Below are 27,050 nucleotides of genomic sequence, written 5' to 3' on the forward strand. Positions count from 1 at the left end.
CAGTACAGCAGAACACATGAGAGAAAATGTACAGTCCAGCCCACCTGCACCTGTCACACGGGCCAGCGCCGTTCCACGGCGGACACACCTACCAGGATGGCCATGGTGAGCTCCTCTCGGACATCTTCCAGGGCACCGATGTCTGCCCAAGTCACATTGGGGACAGTGACAAAGCCCTCCCTTTTGGCCGAGGGCTGGACGGAGGACAGAGCAATAATGAAGTCATTCAGTTCAATGCGCAGCCCTTGCAGCCGCTCCTCTGAGAGGGGGTCCTGGTTTCGCAGCAACACCAGCAGCCTTTGCAATTCATCCTTAAAGGGAGCGATCGAAGGGAAAAGTGAAAAACTGCATATATATTGGAAAACTTATTTTTGTGCTTTTAAAAATTATTACCGCAATATTTCTTTAAGCTATAATGAACTACTGTGGATTTTAATAATTTTCTCCACTGACAGAAGCCATTCCTTTTACTCTGTGTGGATGAAGATTTGGCCGAGGAAAGGTCCACCGACTAGAACCAAATGCAGGACAAGGACGTCCGTGTGCTAACGAGGGCCAGCTGTGGCAAACATGGGCAGCTGGTAACAGTCATTTCTGCAACTATTTCTTCCAGTTTTCATTTACAAATAATCACGAAGCAGCTGAATCTTGATGAAATTCAAACAAAGTTACTCTGGTGGCAGTAGAATTCAAAACAAGGTTCCTCGAAGGGCACTACGTGGAGCCTTGAGCTTCGGAGGCAAACAGACTCCTTGTTCTGAGGAGACTATAAAGGTGGGAGAAAAGTAACCCGGAGTCAGTCTGTCAAGTCCTAACTTCTGTGTGTCTCATATCAGGAATATGCTTACTATTCTTTTTAACAGATGGACTGTGGCTCCAAGTGAGTGAGGAGGAAAAAGACATCTGACAACCACGGACCGGGACCTGCTCTGGGAAGCAGCTGTGTGGCCCCGGCAGGCCATGGTCGCTTACGCTTCGTTCCTTCGATGACAGGGCCGTATGAAGCCCGCGCACAAAGTATGAACTCCTAGAGCTCACAGCTGCAGCGTTGACCTTGGACACACGAGTCCCCCTCACGCACGTACTGTCCTCCAGAGCCGCGTGGCGCCGGCTCACGGATACAGGGCGCCAGAGGATCGTCCCGGCGCACCTGACCAGAAGGTGACCAGGAAATACAACCGAGTGCCCGGCGCTCCTACGGCAGCCGACCAGCTCTCTCTGGCCAGGTCTGGAGGGTGTGCACCGCACGCCTGTGGGCCGCACAGTCTCACGCCAGGGACCCCTGTGGGGGCACCGCTACGAAGTGTGGTGGCAGGGAGGCCACATGTAAATACAGGAGTGCGGCTATGACTTCAGTTTACAAGATAGGCAGGCGGCGGGGAGGCCACAGCTTGCCAACCCCTGGTCCAGAGCCTCATAATATTGTAAAAGGAATTTATTCGGGATCAGCTAAAAAAGTAAAACAACTTGTACTTTTCAAGCTACAGACATTCTGGGTGTAACTGATAATTATTCTGTGGATAAAATGCCAATAAAACATAAATCATAAACCTCAACCATACCGACGCTTGCTGGGCGGCCGACACGAAGGACAGGTTCGGCACCTGCGGGGAAAGCTCCTGTGCTTCGGAAGCGGGCTTCGTTCCGATCCCGTCTCCCCGGCCTCCTCTGGAGAGCAAAGCTTCCATCTCAGGGTCGGCCCGCGGCTCGGGCAGCTTCATCAGGACCCTACTGACCGCACACATGGCTGCCTCTCGGCAGAGCGCCATCAGGTCAGCGCCAACAAAGCCTGGAGTGAGGTGTGCCAAGTGGTGGAAATGAAAAGTTTCCGGAAGTCTTAGTTTTCTGCACAAAGTTCGAAGTATTCTGTAGGAAAGACAGGGAAGAACTTCAGCCTCCTTACCCACCAGAAAAAACAAATCACCGAACACATCTGAGGTCAAGTCTGCTTTTAGAAAAGATGAAATGGACACCTGCCGGAAATAAAAGCCACCAGACTCCGAGTAAACCATGAATTCCATCCATCACAAAAAGCTGTGGTGATACACCCCTTGCATCCAATTTTATATTAGGACGGTTACTTCTCCAACTTCACGGGATCGTGCGTATGCAGAGTCCACTTGCCTGAACCACGACGTGGCACGGGCCAGTGACCCGTGGGCCTCCAGGTCATTGTCATGAAGGAGTCCCTTAACAATCTGTGTAAGACCCGGTGAAGAAAGTGTGAAAGCGGGAACAATGGTTAGGGCGGAGGCTCTGAAGCCAGCTCTACCACACAGTGACTGTCCTTGCGCGCCTCAGTTTCCTCACGCGCGAGCTACAGGAGCGCTCCACAGGCAGGGTGAACACACACACACACACACACACACACACACACACACACACGGCCTTCAGAACAGTGGCCGACCTACGGCGAGGGCCCAAGTGTTCATTATTATTACCATTCACACACTGTGATATTCCAAATTAACTCAGACAAGGAAATACGTTTTGCAATTTTCAAATTTGTAGCAGAGAGGAGTATTTTCAAGTGCCAAGCCAATGGACAGTGAGTTACAGAAAAGGCATCTGAGATCATGTCAGTGAACCAGAGGGAAGCAGGTGAACATTACCGACCGATGAAAAATTACTCAGGTACTTTACACACCAGCAACCCACAAAAGGCTCCATGACAGAACCATTTCCTGAAGACTCAGACCTTATTCACTGCATTGTACAAGGATACTAAGCAACTTCCAATGTTATGACAAATAGCTCACACAAAGTAAGCGTCACCCGTTTCCCAGTTACAACTTGTATTTCTGAAAAAGTGTGGACACTTCCATTCATCGTACTCTGGGAACTCCAGAGGAGGAGAAAATAACCAGTAAGAGAGCTCCAGTTTCAAGATGGTAGATGTTTCAGCAACGTTTCCTCTGCCGGAAAAAAAAAACACCAAGAGGCACAAACTCCACAGTGAACGTAACTAGGAGGCTGCCTGGACACCCCCACCCCTGCCCCCGTTCTGGGAGGGAACTGCAGGGAACTTGCAATACAAGGTTCTGCCTTTTTTTTTTTTTTTTTTTAATTTTTTCAATGTTTATTTATTTTTGAGAGAGAGAGAGACAGAGCGTGAGTGGGGGAGGAGCAGAGAGACAGGGAGACAGAATCTGAAGCAGGCTCCAGGCTCTGAACTGTCAGCACAGAGCCCGACGTGGGGCTCGAACCCACAAACCGCGAGATCAGGACCTGAGCTGAAGTCAGACGCTTACCGACTGAGCCACCCAGGCGCCCCCATGATCCGCCTGTATTCTTACAAGGACTTTAACCAGCTGTCAGCACTGAGCTTAGGCTACAGGCTTGAGTGCTGCTCTATACAGAGAGGTAGGGGCGCCTGGGTGGCTCGGTCAGTTGAGCATCCGACTTGCGCTCAGGTCATGATCTCACGGTCTGTGGGTTTGAGCCCCACGTCGGGCTCTGTGCTGACAGCTCGGTGCCTGGAGCCTGCTTCGGATTCTGTGTCTCCCTCTCTCTCTGCCCCTCCCCTGCTCATGCTCTGTCTCTGTCTCAAAAATAAATAAATGTTAAAAAAAAAATTACACAGGGAGAGGTACTTATGCTGCTCGGATACTGAAAGAACAGGTGTTTGGGGGGTTCTGAGGTTTACACGTCTTCCTAGCAAAGAAGAGAAAGGCCTCTCAACACGGGGCTCTGTGTCAGCTCTAGCTGATGCTCTAAGGTCGGTAAATCCTTAAAAAGATTCTGTTAAGGGTTCCCAGAATAAATGATCCAGATTAATGCTATATTTGGCTATAAATAGGATGAGTTTTAACAAATTCTTTAAAAAATACACCTTTTATTTTGGAAGTTTAAGATTTACAGACTTACTGCAAAGACAGTACAGGGAGTTCTATGTACCACATACCCCTCTCCTATTAGGACAGTTTTGAGAATTAGTGACCCAGAACTTTGTAGATTACCCCTCAATGGGGGACTAGTCTGATATTTTTATGGTGATTAGACTAAGTCAACGTATCTGGGGGAAGAAGACGACAGAGGTGAAGCATTGGCCCCACTGGTCCCATCAAGGGTACACACTGTCGGCCCCCTTACCACCGGGATGCGAACACTGACCACCAGGCCTCACGCCGTGTCTGGAAGGGTTTCCACCGTGGGGTTTTAATCCTTCGCCCTTTTCCGTACCGCACTCTGCAAAGAAGTCAACGTGCCCAGCTCGCATTTTAGGGGTAGGCAGTGGGAGTCCACCTCCTTCAGGGCGGTGCGTCCACACACATATTATTTGGAATTCTTCTGCACCAGAGACTTGCCTCTTCTCACCCGTTTAGTCAATCATTTATCCATACCAGCACAGGCCAAGAGATATCTGACTGCCTGTACTCTCCAACCACGTTTATCAAGGACAGAAGTAGAGAATGGTAAATGTCCAGGAGAGGGCACAGAGTCAGAATCAACCTTTTTCAGAGAGGCGCGCTAACGAGAAGGAAGCGGATCTGTCTGGCGAACTCCAAAGACCAGGAACGGGAGGCCTCAAAGTGCTGGACCATGGAAACTGGGCCACAGCAGAGCCCAAAACCCAAGTGCTGGGAGTCGTGCGTGAGACGTGCTAAGACCCCACATCCTCCCCATGCCGCCTGCCAGCAGGAGAGGGAAGATCCGGGCACGCGCTCCACCAGGAAAACAGGATATACGGTTCCTCAGCATCCTTCCGACCTGCCTGTGTTGGAAGACCAGCAGCTAGACCCACAGCCCATGGTACAGTCTCAACACCTTCTCCTGAAAGATCTGAATCGACTCAACAAGACGCATCTTCAGCAATTGACCCTTGGAGGTTCCTGAGTAAAAGGTTAGCTGGTCATCTGCTTTACAGGGGGGCCGAGCTTCAACAAAACAGCTTACATTGCAGATGTCCTATCAGCCGTGCTGTTAGAACAGAACCTCAGAGAGGACTCCCATTTGAGGACAGCAGCAACAGGAGACAACAGAATTCACACCAGACACTGCTGTTCTGACTTCACATCCGCTATCTCCTACTGCCTCTCACCGTCACATAAGGTAAGGGACAGACCCACACCCGCGCGCAGACCATTGGAGGAAACACAGAATGTGAAAAAAGTTGCAAGAAGGTTAGTAAATGACAAAAACGTGGCAATCGTGGATTCCAGAAAAGTTACAAAGGTAAAGAAAGGTAAAGATGTGTGATCCTAACAGGTGACTTGGGCTGGCAGCGAACAATCCCTGTGCAGATGAGACAGGAAAACGCTACATACTGAAATGGTTTTATACCGCAAACCTATGGATGTGGTTCGGACATCGGATGTATCAAAGAATTATTAGTGAGCACGTAGGTTAAATAAAAAGTCTTCACCCGTTAGATTCTGAAGTATTATTGTGGAAACAATACGGTGCCCGAATTTTGCTTTAGACACTCCAGGAAAAAGCATGGGGGACAGACAGAACAGGACTGAAACGGTGAGGATTGTTTGTGGCTGGGTCATAAGACCCGGGCTTCACCATCGTGAGGGTTTGAAAGGCATGTCTGTACGCTCTCGGCTCTCCTCTTCTGGAGTCTGGGCTGACCTCAGCGGCTGGTCAACAGCACAGAGCAGTGGGACAGACGCTATGAGACCGCCCAGCTCTGAGAAGCCCAAACTGTCCCGTGAAGGGAGCCACAGGGAGAGGGGAGGAGGGGGACAGACATGCGGAGACGCAGCCGAGCCAGGTGAGACAGGCAGGTGTGCAGACGCGCACGGCCTGGCTGCTCCAAGCTGCAGCCGCCACCTCTACAACCACACGGGAGCCGGGCCGGGCACAGAACCGACCAGCTGAGGCCTTTCGAAATTCTCTACCCACAGGGCTTGTGAGAGACAATAAAATGACTGTTGCTGAAAGCCACTACATTTTGCAGTGGCTTGTTCTGCAGTAACAGAAACTAGAAGAATTATATCAGACTGCTTTTGTGTACGTTGGAACGTTCCGGAACAAGATACTTTCGAAGTCCAGGAAAACACCAAGAGCAACCTTAAAATTTCTACGAGTCAGAAGCTGTGCTGGGTGTATTGATGCGATCCTTACGAGGAGCCTTTTAAAGCGGGGGTACTGTTCCCATCGTAAAGATAAAACGAGGCACGTTACTATTATTTCTTTGTTACGAGCAACCAAACAAAAGCTAGGATGAGTTAGGAATCTGGGAAAAGGCAGAGGGACGTGGGGCACCCGCCGCTACTTCCTCCGTCCCTCCCCAGGTCCCCTCAGAGAAAACCAGCAGCACAGAGGCTCAAATCAGAAACCTGAAGGGCGCCCAGGTGGCTCAGTTGGTTAAGCTTTGGACTTCGGCTCAGGTCATGATCTCACGGTTCGTGAGCACAGGCCCTGCCCTGGGTGAGCCCTACTTCTCTCTCTCTCTCTGCCCCTTGTGAGATTCCCTCTCTCCTGGCCCCTCGCTCATTTGCACCCTCTCTCTCTCAAAAAACAAAAACAGATAGAAATGGGACTATTCCTTCCTGCTCAATCACAGCTCCCACTTTCCACATGTACCTTCTGCCAAGAAACGCAACCCACTGGGTCTACTGGCTAAACGACTGATCACTCCAGATGCGCTCTACCTGTGTGCTCCCACCGGGCACCGCTCCGCTTATCTCCACCTATTGCCCATCTCCTTAAGCCCATCACCATCTCGTCCAGACATCGTAACAGCCCCATCGCGGGTTCACCAGAACCTACTCTTGCTCTTTTTCCCTTCATTCTTCATGCTGCAGCTACAATGATCTCTTTCCAAATAAAAAGTCTGTTTCCATCACTGTCTTGCTTACAGTAATTGCTTTCATTCCTTCCCACCACTCACAAAGAGGTCCAGAATCTACCAACTGTGTGTGAACTGCCTTCTGCATCCCTTGCCAGCCTTTCCACGCTTTATCTCTTCTACAGCCATAGTCTTCTTCTTCTAGGTTCCTGGACTCACTGAGCTCAGTCACCTCAGGGCCTCCCTGCACATGCTACTCCTACCAGGGACACTCTCAGCATCACGTGATCAGTTAATTGCTATTATTCTTAAAGTCTCAGCTTCCTCAGAGAATCCTTTAAGAACCCCCCAGACCAGGTCTGCTTTGCCTGACATATCCTCCCTAAGACCCCGTTTCTTTTTGTATTCATCGTTCTTCTGATCACTCACAAGTGACTGAAATGCCAACCGCTGTGCCAAATGTTAATTTTGCAGGATTCAATTGCAAAATGGAAAAGTACTAGAAATTTGTTCCAAAGTAAATAAAAATTAATATTCCTAAACCATACTGTTAAAAATGGTCAGTGTGGTAAATTTTATGTGTTTATTTTTACCAGAATAAAATTTTTTTAAAAATATACTCACTTAAAAAATTCTCACTCATGATTATATTCAAGAGCTATCATCTTTCAGGCTTTGACCCCATTCTACCCACCTGGCCTTAAACACAGCGAACACCTAACACCCCCTTCGTTCTGAGACACAATCCCCGCGCTGGCCGCCGTGACCGAGCCAGGCCACCCAGCCTGCACGAAACACCGACGTGAACGCCAACAGACCTCACGCGGAGTCTCACGTGGAATTTGGACAAACGGACAACAGGCGGCCATAAACACCCTTTCGTGCCAGAAATGTCTGGATTGCGTTAAGAATAAAGGAAAAAGGTACCTTTAGAGGAGAAAACTCTTGACAAACTTCCCAACTGAGTGACCGGACTTAACAGGACCGATAATGACACAGAGGAACACTCGGAGCCTCCTGAGAGGACGCTGAGGACACCTCACCACCCAGGCGGTATTTTGCCCAAAATGCCGACGCTGAGTCCCATCAGGAAGAGACGGTCAGGCAAGTTTAAACTATGAGGCACCTGGGAAATGTCAATGTCATGAAAGCACTTCCTCCCTGAAGAGGCAGGTTAAGGTTAAAGGGTCACATTGACTAAACAGCAGGTTTGATCCCAGAATGGATGCCACACGAAACACAAAACTACACAAGATCAAGAAGAAAGCAATTAAAATGGACATTTTAGGGGCAACCGGGAAAATCAGAACAGACCGTATGTTAGTATCATCGCATCAGTGTTAAATTTCCTGAAATGGTGTGAAATGGAGTGACAGTCACCCGGGGAAGTCCTTATGGCTGAAGCGTCATCCTGTCGTCCTCCGTCTTCAAATGGCTTGGAAAAAAAAAAAAGGTACACACACACACACACGCACACAAACATATGTAGGTTTTCTGCAGAGACTGGAAGGGAGTGTGGATGTGCGAGTGAGTGGTGCCCCCAGCTGAAGGGTGTGCACATACTCATCGTACTATTCTTTTAACTTTTCTATAGGCTTATATTTTTCAAACCGTGGCCCTCAGCAGAAGCCCTTTGACGCTGTCGATGAGGGAATGCTGGGTGGATGAACGAAGGGTCCTGTCTAGCAGCGAAGACGGGCCCCACGTGTCCCTCTCTCTACAGAAGGTGGGCACAGGATGAAAAAGGCTCGATAAAGGACACAGGCCTCTGCAAAGCAAGGACTCGTCACTCTTCGTATTCCTCACGACGCCTTCCAGAACGTACCAGCACACCCCACACACTCAATACATGTTTGTGGCGTAAATAGGAACAACTCAGACATTAACTATCATTTTGCGGCAGGTTAAACACACTAAACAAGCCTGAGTAGCTGCGTGACTGTTTAAACATCATACGTGTGGCAGTACGAGGAGCACGTGAGCCGGACCGAATACGGTAACCGAGGAAGGAACTGCCAAACAATCAGAAGCTGAAGCACATCACATACGGGGAAGAAGGAAGGTCGATGCGCTCCTGTCTCACTCTCTCTAACCTTCTCTCCCACCACGTGCCTTACAACCACGTTTACTTCCGCGAAGCCTCCTGCCTGTCACCCCTTCCCTCCGTCACCGTCCTGTGACTGTTTCTTCTCACTACATGCCACCTACTCCTCGAACCACATACACCAATTTTAGTGTCACAAACTTAAGCCCAAAGCCACGACAGACACGGCGTCACAGAAAAACCCTTTATCAGACATCTATGCGCTGCCTCAACGGTGCCTCCCACACCTTCCTTGCTTATTGAGACACTGGCAGCGATTTCTTTGCTCTCCGGACATTCAACCCCCATTACTAGGAAAGGCTGGTCCTGCAAAATACAGAGACAGCTTTCACTTACAACTCTCCAGCTGCCTTGTCAGGAAACCTGTGGTCTTAGGCAGGTTAGTGGTCAATGCAACTGACAAGTGGGCCAGTGAGCACGCTCTGTTCCCCAGCTGCCCACACTGTCCCTACGTTGATCTGCAGACTCCATGACACCAGCCACCGTCAGGAGGACCAGACCAAGGGGTATACACACATACATCCACCATCACTACTGGGAAAACAGCCTGAAACAATGGCCCTGTTATTGACGAGCATGTCAGTTTCTTAAGTACTAATTTAAAGAGGGCCTTTTCCTGTCCAGGTCAAGGTTACTGGGACAAGAACAAAGAGAAAAAAAAAAGGCTACGTGGTTTTTGTCACCTCTTGTTTTCAAAACATTCAGTTCAGGTGACCCGTGACATACGAAGAGTGTACCTTTCCCTGGATGCTTCATCTGGGATACCCAGGCATATTTCTCGGTCGAACCTTCCTGCACGTCTCAAAGCAGGGTCTAATGAGTCCGGGCGGTTAGTGGCTCCAATGACTAGGACCTGAGCGGTGGCAGCCGTGGTATTCAGATCTAGTAAGAAGCAGACACAGGATGAATGGTGGATAAGGCCCCAGGGACGGAGGACGATCACGTTTACAGAAGTGGTTTAAGTGGCTACAGAGTAGTTCACATTCTGCCAGCAGTATGGACATAAAGCTATCATTTACTAATTGTCTAATACGCGAAAGCTGTAAAGAAAACAGACACACTTTGTCCTCAAGAAGTTCACAACCTACGGAGAAAGCCACGGGACGCATTCCGTGACACAGTAACAGGTACAAACAAAGCAACGCAGGAATCCGACGGAAGACAGCACGGATTCTGATGGAGGACCGACGGAGATTCACAGAGGAGGTAACGTTTGGGGAAAGCCTCGAAGGATGAGGAAGGACGCTAATAAGCGGACACACGTTGACGAAATCCACGTGACGACACGGTGTGAGCGACAGCACGGAGGCACGAACACGTGTGGCGTGCTCAGCCTGGGGAGCAGCCCAGCAGCCGGGTCTGGCAGGAATGAGGGGTGGCGGTCTCACAGCAGACGTGTGGCGTGGAGACGGGGTGTGCTACCGTCTGCGCTGCTCTGGCCCAATCTAGACAGCTCTAGGAATGACGGACCACACGGCCCCACGTGTACCCTTCCTTCGGATTACTGCCTTCAACTGAACCCAGGTGGGCCGGCGGGGAGTCTGAGGTCACACTCCTCATGGGTAACAAGGGAGTAAGACGCTAAGTAAGTACTCTGACATCCAAGACACGAGAAACTTGTAGAATATCCCTTAGCCAACAGGAAGCCAGGAAAGGGTTTTTCTGATAAGGCTTGTGTTTCAGGAAGACAATTCTAATGGTAATTTGAACAGAGTAAAGAGGAATACAGGGAAGAGCTTATTGCAGTCTGATCACGGCCATCAGGCGAGAGGAGAGAAGGTTGGGAAGAAACAGGAAACACCCAATTGCAGGGCAGCTGCAGACACAGTGGAGGGCACGGAGAAGGGAGAGACACGAGGGCCTCCTCTGGACCATAAGGAGGGAGGGGGTACTGCTGGGTGAGGACAGAAATGGGAGGGAAAGGCAGAGGGGCGACGGGGGGAGAGGGTCCGGCCTGGGACACACAAACTGTGACGGATCTCGCAGGCAGCCGGGAACAGGTGTTGGAGGCTTCTTAGATATCGAGGTTACAGATGAAATTTGTGTCTCATGAAGAGACACAGGAGACGGCTGGGAGATGGGCAGAAGGCAAGGAGAAGACCGAGTGGGAAACCTTACAGAGCACCTCTGTATAGAGGATGGGGGGAAGCAGGCAGGCATGGAAGAGGACCGGTGAGGACGGGCCAGAGAGCCAAGGGGCCGCCAGAAGGACAACGGTCATGCTCCAGCCACCTGTGCCTACGACAACCAGGACGAGGGCGTTGGCCACATCGAACACTGTTGAGAACTACCGAGCTGACCTGGCACTCACTGCCTGCCAGGCACCAGGGCACAGTGGCCCTTGGCCAGGCCCCACCACACCTGCAAGAGGTAGGTCTGTAGACGAGGAAACTAAAGAACAAAGGTTTGGAGAGGTCAGCGCTGGGATGCCCCACGATCATTCCACGATGAGCCTCGGTACGATGGCAGAGGCGGACGTGGAGTTATGGGTGAGGTGCAGGGTAGAACAGAATACAAACGTGTTTACTTGACAGCAACTATGCCTTTGGCAAACCTCAGGGTGAGACGAGAGACACAAGGTGGGAGGTTTCAGTGACACAGGAAGGCTCTTACATACTTGATGAAAACTGCATAAAAGCTCAAGGAAGAGGTTCATGCTACGAGGTCACTACTGCACAAGCAAAAGAAAGTACAGGAGGTGGCACGTAATACTTCAGGCAGCATCATGAGCTGCACACGCATGTTCACGTGATGACGCTCTGCACGCGCTGAACGCCCCCGGGCTGCGACCGGGATGGGAGCAAAGCTGATCCCACTGCTGAGGCATGTGGGTTTTAACGCCCGCAGCCAAGAGGACGAGCAGCAGGAGAACTCTGTCCTGAAGAGAACCCTGCAGCAGTCAAGCAGCAAACACAAAGGCATTGAAACAGCAACATTTCCCACATGTACTGTTAACATACAAACAACCAGGGGCGCCTGGGGGGCTCAGTCGGTTGAGTGTCCAACTCTTGATTTCAGCTCAGGTCATGATCTCACGGCTCGTGAACCTGCTGGGGATTCTCTCCCCCACCCCCCACCCCCCGTCTGCCCCTCCCCCACTCATGCGCCTGCATGCTCTCTCTCTCTCAAAATAAACAAATAAACAAAAAAGATGCAAACAACAGGTTATATATAACAAGGTGTATGGTGCAATCTCAGCATTGTAAGAAGCAAAACAATGTCAGTATATTTCTGTCTGTGTATAAATGCATTAAAATAACCGTCAGATGCACTCCAAAAAATTAATGATCTAATTCTTTATGAAAAGGATTTTTTACTCTCAGCTTTACTCTACCTGAATGGCTCATGTCCTCACACGTTACTTACACTGGTAAAAGAAACACAATTTATCATCTTAAAATGAATGTAATTTTTTAAACTGACCGTCCATGCAGGTTAGGAGCTGGGCCACAATCCTTCGTTCCATATCTTTTGAAGCAACATCTCTTTTGGGGGTAATGGCATCAATTTCATCAATAAAGAGGACACAGGGTGCATTTGACTGGAAATAAAAATACCACAAAAGGCCATCATAAACTGGAATTTAAATAAAAACTTAGAAAGAAAAAAATATTTTCTCAATTATTGCTAAAATACAAGTTCTCTTCTAATTTCTTACCAGCTTCTACACTGGCCACGTTCAACAACCCTTACATATTCTGGGTGCAAATAATGACATAAAATTGATCTTTTCACTTTTTCTTAGTTTTAACTACAGTGACAACTAGTGACTCTCAAGTGTGCACAATGTCACAGCATCTACCAGGCATCTGCCATGAGCTGGGCAGGCCACTGAGGCTTTGTAAGGATCCTCCCATTTAATACGCCCCAAACTGCCATGAGATTTGAGCATTATTTTCTTTAAAGCGTATTTATTTTGAGAAAGAGAGAGGAGTGCAAGTGCAAGCAGGAGAGGGGCTAAGAGAGACAGAACCTCAAGGAGTCACTGCAGAGCCCGAGGAGGAGCTTGGTCCCAAGACCATGAGTCTATGACTTCATGACCTGAGCCAAAATCAAGAGTTGGACGCTTAGCTGACTGTGCCAGCCAGGCACCCCTTAAGTAATGTTATTAACCCAGCTTCCCGGCAAGGAAACTAAGGGTTACAGTGGTTAAACCTCTTCTGTCCATGACCAGGCGGTCAGTGCATGGAGGCACGAGGACTGGAGACCATGACTCTGACTGGCAAGCACAGGCCTGTAACTATCACGTATCCTCAGGATAAAGTTCTAATAGAATGTAAATGTCTTCCCCAGATGTTCCTAAACACCCACATTTTAATAGTGCATTAAATAGTAATTTAATAGTAATTAATAGTAATTTAATAGTAATTAAATAGTGAATTTAATAGTAATTCAGAAATGAATTACAATTAGGATAAAATCCAGGCTCGTAATTTCTCTGGTTAACAAGATTTTCTTTGTACAAGTTCAATTAGGCAAAAGGAGAAGAGTTTATCCTGGCATTTCTATGGTTGTTTTTAGAATGTGATAATCCTAAATGTTAAAAATTTTCATACTACTTACAAGTTGTTCGGTAACTTAATTTGTGCAAAGTGAAAGTGACAGAAAATCTCATAAGGATAATGTATTTTCTTTTTTTTTTTAATGTTTGTTTATTTTTGTGGGGTGTCTGGGTGGCTCAGTTGGTTAAATGTCTGACTCTTGATTTCAGCTCAGGTCTTGAACTCAAGATTCATGAGTTTGAGCCCCACATCAGGTTCTGTGCTGACAGTGCAGAGCCTGCTTGGGATTCTCTTTCTATCTCTCTCTGCCCATTCTCCGCTCACATTCTCTGTTTCTCTCAAAAGTAAATAACATAAAAGAATTTTTTAAAAAATATTTCTTTTTGAGAGAGAGAGAGAGATCGCATGCACACACGCTAGTGGGGGAGGGGCAGAGGATCCAAGCAGGCTCTGAGCTGATAGCAGAGATCCTGACGTAGGGCTGGAACCCATGAACTGGGAGATCATGACCTGAGCCGAAGTCAGAAGCTTAACCGACTGAAGCTTAACCTAGTGAGCCACCAGGTGCCCCAGGGTATCTATTTTCAGCAAACACCCACTGGGTGTGACAGCCCAGAACTTCTCACCAATTACAGTTACGCTTGATTTCAGACTGAACAGACGATGTTATCCAACAGTCTGTATCAGTGGATCTATTTTAAATATTTAGTCATCACGGATAACAAATCACCAAGTTTACAAGAGGATGGCAGGCGACCAGGCTGACAGACACTGGCCCTGGATGGACAGGCTCTCCGTGGTAACGCCACACGAGCAGACAGCCCGACGTGGGTCACCAGCTGACTCACCACTGCCTGCTCAAACAATTCTCTCAGCTTCTGCTCAGACTCCCCAGACACTCCGGATACAATCTCCGTGGCAGCTACTTTCAGAATTGGGAGGTCCAGTTCCTGGGGACAAACACAGGAAAGAATGACCACATTTTGAAAATTTATCTCCCCCCTCCTTTTTCCTTATTCAGTCCCTCTCTCAAAAGTGAATTTTTTTTTAAAGTTTATTTATTTTTGAGAGAGAGAGAAAGAGCATGGGGGAGGGGGACAGAGAAAGGGAGAAAGAGAGAGAGAGAATCCCAAACAGTCTCTGCACCATCAGCACAGAGCCCGACGGGGGGTTCGAACTCGAACTGTGAGATCATGACCTGAGCTGAAGTCGGATGCTCAACTGACTGAGCCCTACCCAGGCGCCCCTCAAAATTTAATTTTTAAAATGACCTCTTTTCTGAGGAACTTCATCTTTTGTGTTGGTCCGATGAAAACCATTATTTAAAAATCTACAGTTTAATTCAAACACAGCGACTAGATACTTCCACCTGTTTTTACTTCATAGGAGTCACCATGAAATTGTCGTTACGTCTTCTGAATAAAGGGTCTTGAATCTGCAGAGACATGTTTACCCCCGACTTATAGCTGAGCCAGAACGATTTTTTTTCCTTAAAAAACTTTTTTTTAATGTTTATTTATTTTTGAGAGAGAGACAGAGTGTGAGCAGGGGAGGTGCAGAGAGAGAAGGACACACAGAATCTGAAGCAGGCTCCAGGCTCTGAGATGTCAGCACAGAGACCGATGCATGACCTGAGCTGAAGTTGGACGCTCAACTGACCGAGTCACCCAGACACCCCGAGCCAGAACAATTTAATAGGAAAGGGCAGGGGTTGTGACAGTCCTTCCCGCTCACGCTACAGGCACTTCTCACCCCTGCATCCCGAGGAGGAGCCAGTTAGTCGGCAGAGGACAGGTTCCTGTCATAAAGGAGGAGCAGCCGCTGCAGCCCCACCAGCACGGAGGGCAACAAGCCTGCCTAAGCCCTACTCATCCTCAGGCTATTCTGAAAATCACTTGCTCAACCACGGGCAACCTGGGACCAGCTAGCATCCCACACTTCCTGTCTCCCACTCATTTCCGCTGTGACCGTGCACAGCGTTTACTTGTATGATAGCTGCTTAATGTCGGCCTCTCCTATTAGACTGAAAAGCTCCTTGAACGTAAACCTGGATTTTCTGTACTTATCGCTGTTTTCCAGCATCTGGCATGCACCTGTCACAGGACACTTTGTTCAACAGAGGAGCAAGTGAGGCAAACCTGTTGTCCCGTAAGAGCACCGATCCCGCAGATCCTAACCTATTAGTAGCTACTATGACACGCTATTCTTCAAACTGAAGTCACTGGGACATTTTGCATTTACCACCCAACAGTTTCCAAAAACAACTCATGGGATGAAAATAAGATTGCTAACTTTATTTTGCCAACTAAGTATTATTACCATTTCAGAAACGTTATTTTAACACTAAAGAGTATAAGAACATGACTCTGAATGGAGATTTTCAGTATATTTAGCTGTGAAAAACAATATAGTCCTTGGTTTCCTTATTTACTGCTTTTGAGAATCACTGGCTTAAAGGGGAAAAGGGAACTAAAATATACACTGTGTGTTAAAAAAAGGGTATTTACAGCCATATTATTTTGCTTCCCACCCAACCTTTGCCATATAAGTAACTGGATGCATTAAAAAAATAGCATCTCACAAAGAGCTGCGTGAAAGAGGTGAAAAATGAAGAGAGGATCAGTCCTCCTGGGAATACGTCAAGTCTGGTTCAAGTTGACCAAAGAGGAAAATAAAGACAAACAGAACAAAAGCAACAGAAGCAAATGCGTGTCAGCAAAGCTCACCCCTGCAATGGCGTGCGCGAGCAAGGTCTTCCCGCAGCCCGGCGGCCCGTGAAGGAGAACCCCACGCGGCGGGGTGGCGCCCAGGTGGCGGTACACCTCTGGGTGACGCATGTGGATGAGCATCTTGCAGACTTCCTAGCAGGGAATAAACAGGAAAGAGGTCTTTCGCGGCCCGAGAGAGAAGGAATCCAAGTGGAAGGAAACCTGTTCTGCAAAGCAGCAGACTCATGAGTTTGAGCCCTGGCTCTGGGACCCACAGTGGGACTCCACAGGAACCTGCCTAAGCCTCTGTGTCCTCAGCTGTGGTAACAGCTACCTCGCACTGATGATGGAAAGTAACCACCACGGTAACTGGCAGAGTAGACACTGGACAATAACTAACAGGGTTACTTACGGTTTGGGTAGTGCGCTTGAGTTTCTAGGAATCTCCATTTCTTCCAGATTGCCCAGTTTGCTGGCATATAATTTTGCACAGTATTCTCTTAGAATTTTTCGCGTACAACAGTATTACTTACAAAGCACGAACCTTAAGTACACCATAATTAGTGGTGGAAAAGCGGAAGGTACTGTTTCTTTTATCCCTCAGCACCCTGCGGGGTACAGGCCAAGTTTCACCACCACCCCCCCCTTCCAGGCTGCTTTCCGTGAATAACTGATTGGCAATATACCATCTGAGTAAAATTCTGAATGTGAACTAACTTTTAATGTCGTATCGCTGCCTCCAACATCTTCAAATTTCACCTTGGAGATCTGTAATTCCAGCCCCTTGGCTTTAGCTGGCAATCAAACGAGGAGACGAAAAGATTAGTGATTCAGTAGTAACTCAGCGCTGCATTTAATAATGTTTAAGTAAACTGAGACCACGAGACACCGAAGTGTTTTCTCATGAACCGCACACAGCAGGCCCCCCAGAACGACAGCTGGGACTAGCGAAGCCTCTTTCACGCATGCTCAGCCCCCCAGACCCGTGGCTCACCTTTCCTCTGCAGGACGGCTTGTATTTCTCCGTCTACTTCCTGAAGGTCTTTCTTCCTCTTGTTTCCCTTGCGCTTCAGCCTGCCTTTCCTTTTTTCATTACTCTCCAGCAGAGAAGCGTCTTTGGAATCCTGGACAGAAAACAAATTTAAATATGCCATGCTTGAAATCACAATGGCAAGGTTTTCTTAAAGAGGGCTGTTATTTAGGCGCACCTGGCTGGCTCATTCGGAAGAACATTCAACTCTTGATCTAGGGGTCATGAGTTTGGGTGGAGAAATTACTTAAGTAAATAAAAGTAAATAAAAAACAAAAACCAGGGACGCCTGGGTTTTTTTTTTTTTTTAAACAAAAACAAAAAGATGGTCATTATTTAAAATACCCCGTTTCTTTTAAGTGTATTCTTATTTATTTTGAGAGAGAGAGAGAGAGAGAGAGAATGTGTGTATAAGTAAGGGAGGGGCAGAGGGAAAGGGAGACAGAGAATCCCAAGCAGGTTCCGCGATGTCAGCACAGAGCTTGACGCAGGGCTTGAACTCATGAACAGAGAGATCATGATGTGAGCTGAAATCAACGGTTGGATGCTTAACCGACTGAGCCACCCAGGTGGCCCTAAAATACCCCATTTCTGCCCTGGCACTTGCACCTACCTTGGCTATTCCTAACCTCTCTGCTCCAGGATGGTAGCTGCTGGAGAGCATCCTTCTCTTCCACAGCTGTAAAGCTCAGTTTATGCCCTGACACACGATTCTTCTCGTTAGAGTTAATCTCATGCCCATATTCCCAGAACGCTGAATTTGCAACTGTATTATAGCCTGCCATAATCTGCCCTGTGTTTGAGCAACTCTCCTTGTTTCTTTCACGGGAGGTGAGATGCTCATGTTCACCTTTAATTTCTCACTGAGCTTTTCACCAGTTGGTCTTCATGTGATGCCTGATGAACCGCTAAATTAAATATGACTACAGAACTGCTTCGAAAGCCATAAAAAAGTGTAATTCAACTTAAGACTCAAGCTATTTCCTTAACCTTGCAATAATGTCCTCTAAAAACATGATTAACACAAAGAGGTTTGAAAAAGGTCTAGTGAAAATTCAAGAGGAGAATGGTTTTGCCACATCAAGTAAGTGGTTCTCGAAAACCACTTACAGTGGTGTCGTCCAAGAGAAACACAATGCCACATACAAAATTTTAAATATGTTCTAGTAGCCACGTTTAAAAAAGAGGGAAATCAACAAGTGAAATTTAGTACCTGACTTAACAAAATATACTCAAAATATTATCGTTTCAACATACAGTCAGTATAAAAAATTGAGAGGTCTTACATTATCTTTCATAGTAAGTCTCCAAAGTCTAACGTGTATTTTATGCTAATAGCACATCTCAACTCGTACACTAAATTTTAGTGGGAAATATTTAATTTGCATTTAGACTTCATAAAACTTACAGCTGAAAGAGTACATTCACATGCCCAAGTTGTTCCAAACATACTTAGTTTTTTTGTTTTTTAATTTTTTAAAAATGTTTATTTACCTGTGAGAGACAGAGATAGAGCATGGGGGGGGGAGGGGCAGAGAGAGAGAGGGAGACAAGAATCTGAAGCAGGCTCTAGGCTCCGAGCTGTCAACACAGAGCCCGATGTGGGGCTCGAACTCACGAACTGTGAGATCATGACCTGAGCTGAAGTCGGACGCTTAACTGACTGAGCCACCTAGGCGCCCCGTATTAGAAGTTTTCTAATAACTGAAGTATTATTTTACAAATTTAAATGAACAATTCAGTTCCTCATTTTCACTAGCCACATTTCAAGTGCTCAAGAGCCATGGGTGGCTAGCACTTACCACACTGGACAGTGAGCCCCGGGGGCATACTCAGGGCCTATCGTGGGACGGATCACTGTAAATCCCCTCTCCTAGGGGATCTCCTAGGGGATCTCCTAGGGGATCTAATGCCAGGCATTAGAATCAGTTAAGGGGGCACCTGGATGGCTCAGTGGGTTAAACGTCCCACCCTTGATCTTGGTTCAGGACATGATCTCACAGTTGGTGAGATGGGAGCCCCACGTTGGGCTCCGTGCTGACAATGGAAACCTGCATGGGATTCTGTCTCTCTGTCTCTCTCTGCCCCTCTTGCACTCGTTCGCGTGCCTCTCTCGCTCTCTCTCTCAAAAAAAAAAAAAAAAAATCAGTTAAGGATGGTGCCCAGTGTGTTCACTTTGTGATAATTCATCCAGCCTCACTTTTATGTACAGTATACTGCAACTTACAAAGGTTAAAAAAAAAGGGTGTCCCTTATTCAGTACATTTTCACGGTGTGCCCGTTCGTACAGGCTCCCTGAAGGCATTACCCGAGGCTCCACACGAACCACACAGCTGTTTCACGAGCTGACTTCCCTTCCTCTGACAACAACCAGCCTTCCAAACATAACACGCACACGAGGTACCTATTCTTTAACTCGCGCTGGTAAATGCACCTCGGAAAGCTCATCAGGCACAAATTCGACCAACCGCCTGACAACGACGTGCTGGGTGCATTTTAGCCAGGGAGACACCATGAAGCAAAACAAAGGTCCTGCTCTCCGAAGCTGAAGACAGAAGACAAAGAAGAAACCCAACTAAACAATTCTACAGTGAGTTCTAAGTGGTCACAAGGGCTTGACCAAAAGGAGAGGAGGCAGGAAAGAGCATCCCACGACGTGCTATTGAACACGTCAGTATGTGACTCTGCGAAGATTACAGGGAAGCAAGATGGTGTGAGTCACAGGAATCTGGGGGAGTTTCAGACAGAAGCATGAGTGCAAATGCCCCAGGTGACAGCGAGTGGGTGTTCTGCAAACAGCGCCAGGCCACGGTGGCTGAGGCGGGCAGCAGATGACTGAAGTGCCAGCAGGACAGCCACGCACACAGGGCTTTCCCGGCCATTACTTGTGAGGACTCTGATTCTAGACTGAATGGAGTCGTTCTTAATACGCGAAAGAACCACCCGACTTAACTCGTAAAAAGACATCTGCGTGTGGAGACTGATCTGGAGGAAGGTCACCTCCGTCAGAAGGCCGGCACTTGGAAAGAAGCGGTGGCGGTAATGGGGCCGTGAACACATCACTACAAAAATACCTCTCTCTCAGATCCTGGCTTCTTGTGATTGCTCTTCTCGTCTGCCAGGTCCATCCTTCCACTGGGAGTTCTATCAATAAACCACCCTCCCTCTGAACCCCTGGCAGGGGTCTTCGAAGGAATGGAGTCTGTTCCGGAAGGTGTCCGTGGGGCCGAGACGGTGGCTTCTCTGTGATCCATCTCGGGAGTCCGTGAAGCAGAGTCAGGATGTCCTTTCCGATATAAGGAGAGCAGGGAGCTGTTCATGTGATTTGCCGCCTGGCAGAAACACGACATCGCCTACGTCACCGCGCTGGCGCTCACGGACACGGGCTACCCGCACGAGCAGCCACCAGCAGCTTCCCTCACAGCACTTCCAGTCAAAAAACACGGGTGCTGACAGATGCTTCACCAACATTTCCTGTTCAAACAGATGTGCCCCCGCTTCACCGCCACTTAATAAATGAAAGTTAAAGAAAACCGAGGAAGCGTGCTCGCTTTTTAAAAATGTAACATAGGGGCGCCTGGGTGGCTTGGTCGGTTGAGCGTCCGACTTCGGCTCAGGTCATGATCTCACGGTCCGTGAGTTCAGGCCCTGCGTCGGGCTCTGTGCTGAGAGCTCTCCAGCTCAGAGCCTGGAGCCTGTTTCAGATTCTGTGTCTCCCTCTCTCTCTGCCCCTCCCCTGCTCATGCTCTGTCTCTGTCTCAAAAATAAATAAACGTTAAAAAAAATAAAATTAAAAATATAACAGAATTGGGGGCCCCTGGGTGGTTCAGTCGATTCAGCCTCTGACACATGATATTGGCTCAAGTCATGATCTCGCGGTTGTGAGCTTGTGCCCTGCATCTGGCTCCTCGCTGAGCGTGGAACCTGCTTGGGATTTTCTCTCTCCACCCCTGCCCTGCTCACTCTCTCTCTCTCAAAATAAATAATGAACTATTAAAATATATAACAGAACTGGGCTTGACAATGAGCTGGCCAAGAAGAGCCACTATTACCTCATCAACTCAAAACCAGATCACATGTCATTATCATCCTGATTTTGTCAATATATCAAAAAAATGGAATTACCAATGGGAACAAAAGAGAGTAAGTTATAAATTATCTGGCATCACTTAAATACGTCTCTTAAATGCAACCTTACTTATTGGCAACCGCAGCCCTTTAGCAGAAAACGTACCCTTTTCTCAATTTTTACTATTAATTCCCCTTTCTATTTCTGTGTACCCTTATTTCAGGCCATTCTCTTCCCTTCTTCTTCCTATAAAACAGGCCATAAACACAAATACTGAAAGGATGGCCTTCCCAAGGATTCCTCAACACTGTCCACAGAAGTATTGATGAAGATGTTTAAAAAATTTTTTTAAATGTTTTATTTATTTTTGAGAGAGAGAGAGACAGAGGGTGAGCAGGGGAGGAGCAGAGAGGGAGACACAGAATCTGAAGCAGGCTCCAGGCTCCGAGCTGTCAGCACAGAGCCCGATACGGGGCTCAAACTCACAAACCGCAAGATCATGACCTGAGCCGAATTAGGGACGCTTAACGGACTGATCTACCAGGCGCCCCTTGATGATGACGTTTAAATCTCTTATTCTATTCCACACTTTTTTTTTTTTTTAAGGAGGGTTCATAATGACTAAAAAAAATAAAAGTGGGTCCATTAAATGTTTGGCTTACCTGTGGATCTGGGTAATCTTCCATATCTGAATCATGATCTGAAGAGCTTTCAGTATACCTCAGTAAGAAGAGGAAAAGAAACATTTTAAAGGCTTTGCTCCCACATCCTAAAAAAAATTACTACCCCAAACAAAAAATTTACTAAGGCAAAGTATTATGGTGCTTAAGAGCCCAGGCTTTGCAATCTGAGAATTCTGGTTACTGGTTACTAGCTTCTACTTAACCTCTCTGAGCATCAGCTTCCTTATCTATAAAGAGAAGATAACATGTAACGTTCACGTCTCTGAGTCATTAGAGGATTAAACAAGCTGACAAAGTCCTTAGAATACACATAAATGCTTAAAAACTGTGGTTATTTTAATGCACGCAATAAATAAAAGTGAAGTGCAGAGTCCTATCAGACCCAAAGGTCTCATTAGGAACATCAGATACCAACAAAAGGAAATATTCCAGCAAGCCATCAGTAAGTAATCGAGTAACAAATTCACAAATTCAACATGACCCATCTGTGTGACCAGGGTAGCTTTCCCAAGTCTGCCCATGAGAAATGAAGGTAGGAGAGATTTTCATATGATGCATGAGAAACAGGGATAAATCCTATTAACTACAAACTGTAGTGCAGGCTCAGCTCATTATAACCCAGAGTTGATGGACCCTGCTACTGTTCAATGGTGTTTCTTTAGAAAATAATTAATAAAAAAAGGACTCTTCCTAAGTAAAAAGGTTTACATGCATGACATGACCCATCTTTATAATTAAGACATGAATTCTTTTGCTATTCATTAAATTCTATTAATATACTTTTGGGCGTTTCTAATCAACGTAAAGAAGGTAGATTATTCAACTATTTGGAAAAGAAATAATTTTGCCTTACAATTTATACCCTACAAAGTGGATCAAAGAGTTAAATGGAATGCTATAAAGAAACAAGGATTCCACATATTGTTGTGAGACGTCTTTCTGAGTATTTCAGCACAAACCATACGGGAAAAGACTGACATATCTCACTAGGTAAAGATCCAGAACTTCTCTAACCAAAAGACACTTTTTTATTTTTTAAAGTTTGTTTATTTATTTTTGAGACATACACACGCACACACACACAGAATCCCAAGTATCAGAGCAGAGTCCAAAGCGGGACTCGAACTCACAGAACCGCAAGATCATGACCTGAGCCCAAACCAAGAGTCGGCTCTCATATGACAGACAAAACCCATATGCAAGCAACTAACAAAGGAAACATGAAACAGTCAAATAGTTTTAATCTCACTAGTTATCAAAAAACTACAAATAAAAACATCAATTTTTGCCTAGGAAGCTGGCAAAGATTACATAACAGTGTAACTAGGATTGCAAAGGTGCAGAGAAACGCACTCCATTTTTTTTTAAGTTTATTTATTTATTTATTTAGAGAGAAAGACAGCAAAGGGAGGTGCAGACAGGGAGGAAGAGAAAATCCCAAGCAGGCTCCACACTGTCAGCAGGACTTGAACCCACAAACCGCGAGATCATGACCTGAGCCTAAATCAAGAGTCAGACGCTCAACCAACAAAGTCACCCAGGCACCCTGAAGTCTTTATACAAAGTTGCTGGGAATATAAACTCTTTACACTCTTTATACAAAGTTGCTGGGAATATAAACTGAGGCAACTTTTTTGGGAAAAGAACTCCAAATGTACCAGAAATCTGAAAAAGACATCTTTGACCCCAGCAATACCACTTCAAGAATTTAACATTAAAAAAAAAAAAAAAAAAAAAAAAAAAAATATATATATATATATATATATATATATATATATATATATACACACAAAGATATATGTGCCGCAGGATTATTTACTGTGTGTACGATAGTGCAAAACTGGAAACAACCAACTGTCCACGAGTGTGGAACTAGTTAAGAAAATAATGGTAAATCCAAACGAAAAGGCAGCAATGCGGCTATAAGGTGAAAAGGAGCGATCACCACAGATCCTATAAACATTAAAAGAAAAACGAGGGGTGCCTGGGTGGCTCAGTCGGTTAAGAGTCCGACTTTGGCTCAGGTTATGATCTCATGGTTCGCGGGTTTGAGCCCCGCATCGGGCTCTGTGCTGACAGCTCAGAGCCTGGAGTCTGCTTCAGATTCTGTGTCTCCCTCTCTCTGTCCCTTCCATACTCACGCTCTGTCTCTCAAAAATAAATAAACATTGAAAAAAAAATTTAAAAAAAAGGAAAAACGAGAGGATATCTTGAAAACTTTAAGCCAACAAATTCCACACTTCAGATGAAATGGGCAACTTTCTTTAAAAGTACAACCTACCAATGCTGATAGAAGAAGAAAAATAGGAAGAGTTCTTTGTCTAACAAAACTGTTCTCTAAATCCTTTCCAAAAAGAAGCCTCCAGGCTGAGATGAATTCTAACAAACTATTTAAGAAGAAAGTAACAGTAACATTATACTAATTTTTTTGTCAAATAGAGACAAAAAACATTTTCCAAACAATATGAAGCCAGCATAACCCTAACACCAAAACCTGACAAAGACACTGCAAAAAAGAAAAAAAATTCAGATCATTATGAATACAAACATAACCATCTCCAAAAATGATTAGCAAAATGATTTAACAATATATAAAAAAGGATAATATACCTGGACCAAGTTGGGTGTATCCCAGGACACAGGACTGGCTTAGCACTCAAAAATTAATGTAATTCACCAACAGAACAAAGGGAGACAACCATAACAGAATCTTTCATTAAGTGCATAAAAAGTATTTAACAAATGTAAAATCGATCCATGATAAAAACTCTCAATACAAACAACCTCAAGCCGTATGATAAGCATCATAACAAACATCTGTAACCAGGAGCTAAGGAAATACTCAGGAAGCCAAGGCCCCACAAAGGCACTAATGTGGCCTCTTGAAAGCTGAGTGGTAGTTCCTAATGGGAATGAACCCTCCAGCTACAGAAAACCACTCATACAAAGGCACAAAGAAAGAATCCAACCTCTCTGGGCAATAGTGAGCACTCAGTGTGCCCAAAGCAAAGGTCTGGAGAGATCAGGTATTCTGCACAGCCTCGCTGGCAAGGAAAAGCCACGGAAAATTTCACAACTGGCAATGTATGTGATCAGGTTCATGGTTTTCAAGTCACCCCCTTTTCTGTAATCCTTACTCGTTTTCCTCTTCACCTTGTCTTGCTCTTTTGGCCAGATGCTCATCTTCTAATTCTGTTAGATCCTTAGGTTCTTTCTCACTAGTAATTACGCTAAATACTGAAACAAAAAGAAACAGTCGTGAGCTAAAACAATTCTTTAACTTCATTAATAATTCAGCTCTAGTACTAAAAGACTCACCTTTTTCTACCTGAATCCTAAAAGCATTTCTTTTTCTTCGACCATAGTCTATACTGAAAAACAGAACAAGAAGCTTAGTACAATGGTCTCCACCAACATTTTCCCATTAAAACCAATCTAAATTGATCCCATTAATTTGCATGAATATATAACTGTCACTGAATTCACACCGACCATAAGCTTATTTCTGGTAACTTCTGAGTTTACATTTTCCCTACTGTAATTTTTTTTGGTTAGAGACGGGGTTACAGCATCAGAAACCCCGGTAGCTTGTACTGGAGGAGACAGGGAGGATGAAATGAAGGAAGGTGGCTGGACTTCTGGGATTCTACAGGAGAGGGGCCATCCAGCTGTAGACATGTGTTATCCTTCAAGAGAAGGGATGAACGCCTCAGAAGGAAGCTCAGAGGTTGGCAGGGTTTCCACCACCACCATCGGCCCAGGGGGCACGGGCCCGGGGAGCTGCACGGTCTCCTCGGTTCCAAAGGGCAGGGCAGGGCAGCCATCCTAGTGGGCCCACAGGACAGAGCACTGAAGCAAATTAATCCAATACGACTGGTATTGTAATCAGGATAAGAGGGGTACATGACTTTTATCTTATTCTATCCTATTCTATTCTATTTTTAGAGAGTAAGTGCAAGCTGGAGAGGGGAAGAGAGAGAAGAGGAGAAAGAATCCCGAGTAGGCCCCAAAATACCAGCACAGAGACTGACGCGGGGCTCAATCCCATGAACCAGGAGATCATGATTTGAGCCAAAATCAAGAGTTGGACACTTAACTGACTGAGCCACCCAGGCACCCCAGAATAAGAGGGGCGCCTGACTCTGGATCTCAGGGTTGTGAGTCTGAGCCCCACTTTGGGTATGGAGATTACTTAAAAATAAAATATTTTTTTTCCTTTTGTTTTTAAAATTTTTATTTTTTTAAGTTTATTTATTTTTGACAGAGACAAACTGTGAGCATGAGCTGGGGAGGGACAGAGAGAGAGGGAGACACAGAATCCGAAGCAGGCTCCAGGCTTCTAGCTGGCAGTGCAGAGCCCAACGCGGGGCTCGAACTCACAAAGTGTGAGATCATGACCTGGGCCGAAGTCGGACATTTAACCGACTGAGCCACCCAGGCGCCCCTAAAAATAAAATCTTAAAAAAATAATAACACAAGAAGAGATTAGAATACAGACAGACACACAAAGGAAAGACCATGTTAGGACACAGGGAGAAGATAGCCATCTGCAATGCAAGGAGAGACAGTGACCGTTAACTTCTAGCATTCACAACTGTGAGGACTTAAACTTCTGTTGTTTAAGCTCCCCAGCTTCTGATACTTTTTTATAGCAATCCTAGCAAACTAATATACTGAGAAGAAAAAACAGGAGACTTTGAAATATACAAAGTGGTAATAATTAACGGAGTGACCTATCAGGAAGGGTGGGATTAGAGACACGAGAGAAAAACTGAATCTTTAGTAGGAAGCCTAGAGATGTTTCAAAGTAGCCAGGAAGCTCAGGCAGACCATGCCTACTGGTTTTAATCCTTTAATGAGATACGAGAAGAGGCCATACTGCTGACCAGTCTGGAAGGTACTGAAAGAGAAGCAGCAGCCATTGCCCTTAGTAACGAGGACAGCGCGTTGCACATAACAGGTACCTGATAAATCTTTGTATAATTGAATTCTGAACCTATGGACTGGTGAACTAATGCCAGCAGCGATAATATCAACTGAAAATTTGGGCGAGACGGAAACTCAAAATGGTAGGAAAGAAAGGCAAGAATCTGGAGACGACATCTCTTTACCTGTACATTCTTTGTAAATCAGATGCTAAAACTCCAGTGTCCACATATTTGCCACATCTGTTACTGGTGAGGTACTGAAACAGAAAATACAACAAATATTCAAC

General features: G+C 46.2%; 1 protein-coding gene across 7 annotated transcripts in view; it reads right to left on the minus strand.

Annotated features, from left to right (window-relative positions):
• Positions 1 to 27,050, minus strand: part of NVL (nuclear VCP like) — an 89,043-nt gene that overhangs the window by 57,542 nt on the left and 4,451 nt on the right. For 5 of the 7 annotated variants that reach the window (XR_014136403.1, XM_081791826.1, XM_081791825.1 and 2 more), the window contains exons 2-14: positions 26,947 to 27,020; positions 25,154 to 25,206; positions 24,973 to 25,072; positions 21,815 to 21,872; positions 20,158 to 20,415; positions 17,048 to 17,177; positions 16,771 to 16,847; positions 16,072 to 16,206; positions 14,194 to 14,295; positions 12,267 to 12,384; positions 9,581 to 9,725; positions 1,563 to 1,866; positions 93 to 311 (exon numbers count right to left, since the gene is read on the minus strand). Coding sequence is in view for 6 of the 7 variants with exons in the window: in XM_081791825.1 (XP_081647951.1) it covers positions 93 to 311; positions 1,563 to 1,866; positions 9,581 to 9,725; positions 12,267 to 12,384; positions 14,194 to 14,295; positions 16,072 to 16,206; positions 16,771 to 16,847; positions 17,048 to 17,177; positions 20,158 to 20,415; positions 21,815 to 21,872; positions 24,973 to 25,072; positions 25,154 to 25,206; positions 26,947 to 27,020 (1,773 nt within the window). In the remaining variant the exon portion in view is untranslated. The remainder of the gene's footprint in view (positions 1 to 92; positions 312 to 1,562; positions 1,867 to 9,580; positions 9,726 to 12,266; positions 12,385 to 14,193; positions 14,296 to 16,071; positions 16,207 to 16,770; positions 16,848 to 17,047; positions 17,178 to 20,157; positions 20,416 to 21,814; positions 21,873 to 24,972; positions 25,073 to 25,153; positions 25,207 to 26,946; positions 27,021 to 27,050) is intronic. The other 2 variants (XM_081791828.1, XM_081791827.1) reach the window with 2 other exon arrangements.

The sequence above is a fragment of the Panthera onca genome, chromosome F1, assembly GCF_046562875.1.
Source record: "Panthera onca isolate mPanOnc1 chromosome F1, mPanOnc1 haplotype 2, whole genome shotgun sequence".
Classification (NCBI taxonomy): Eukaryota; Metazoa; Chordata; class Mammalia; order Carnivora; family Felidae; genus Panthera; species Panthera onca.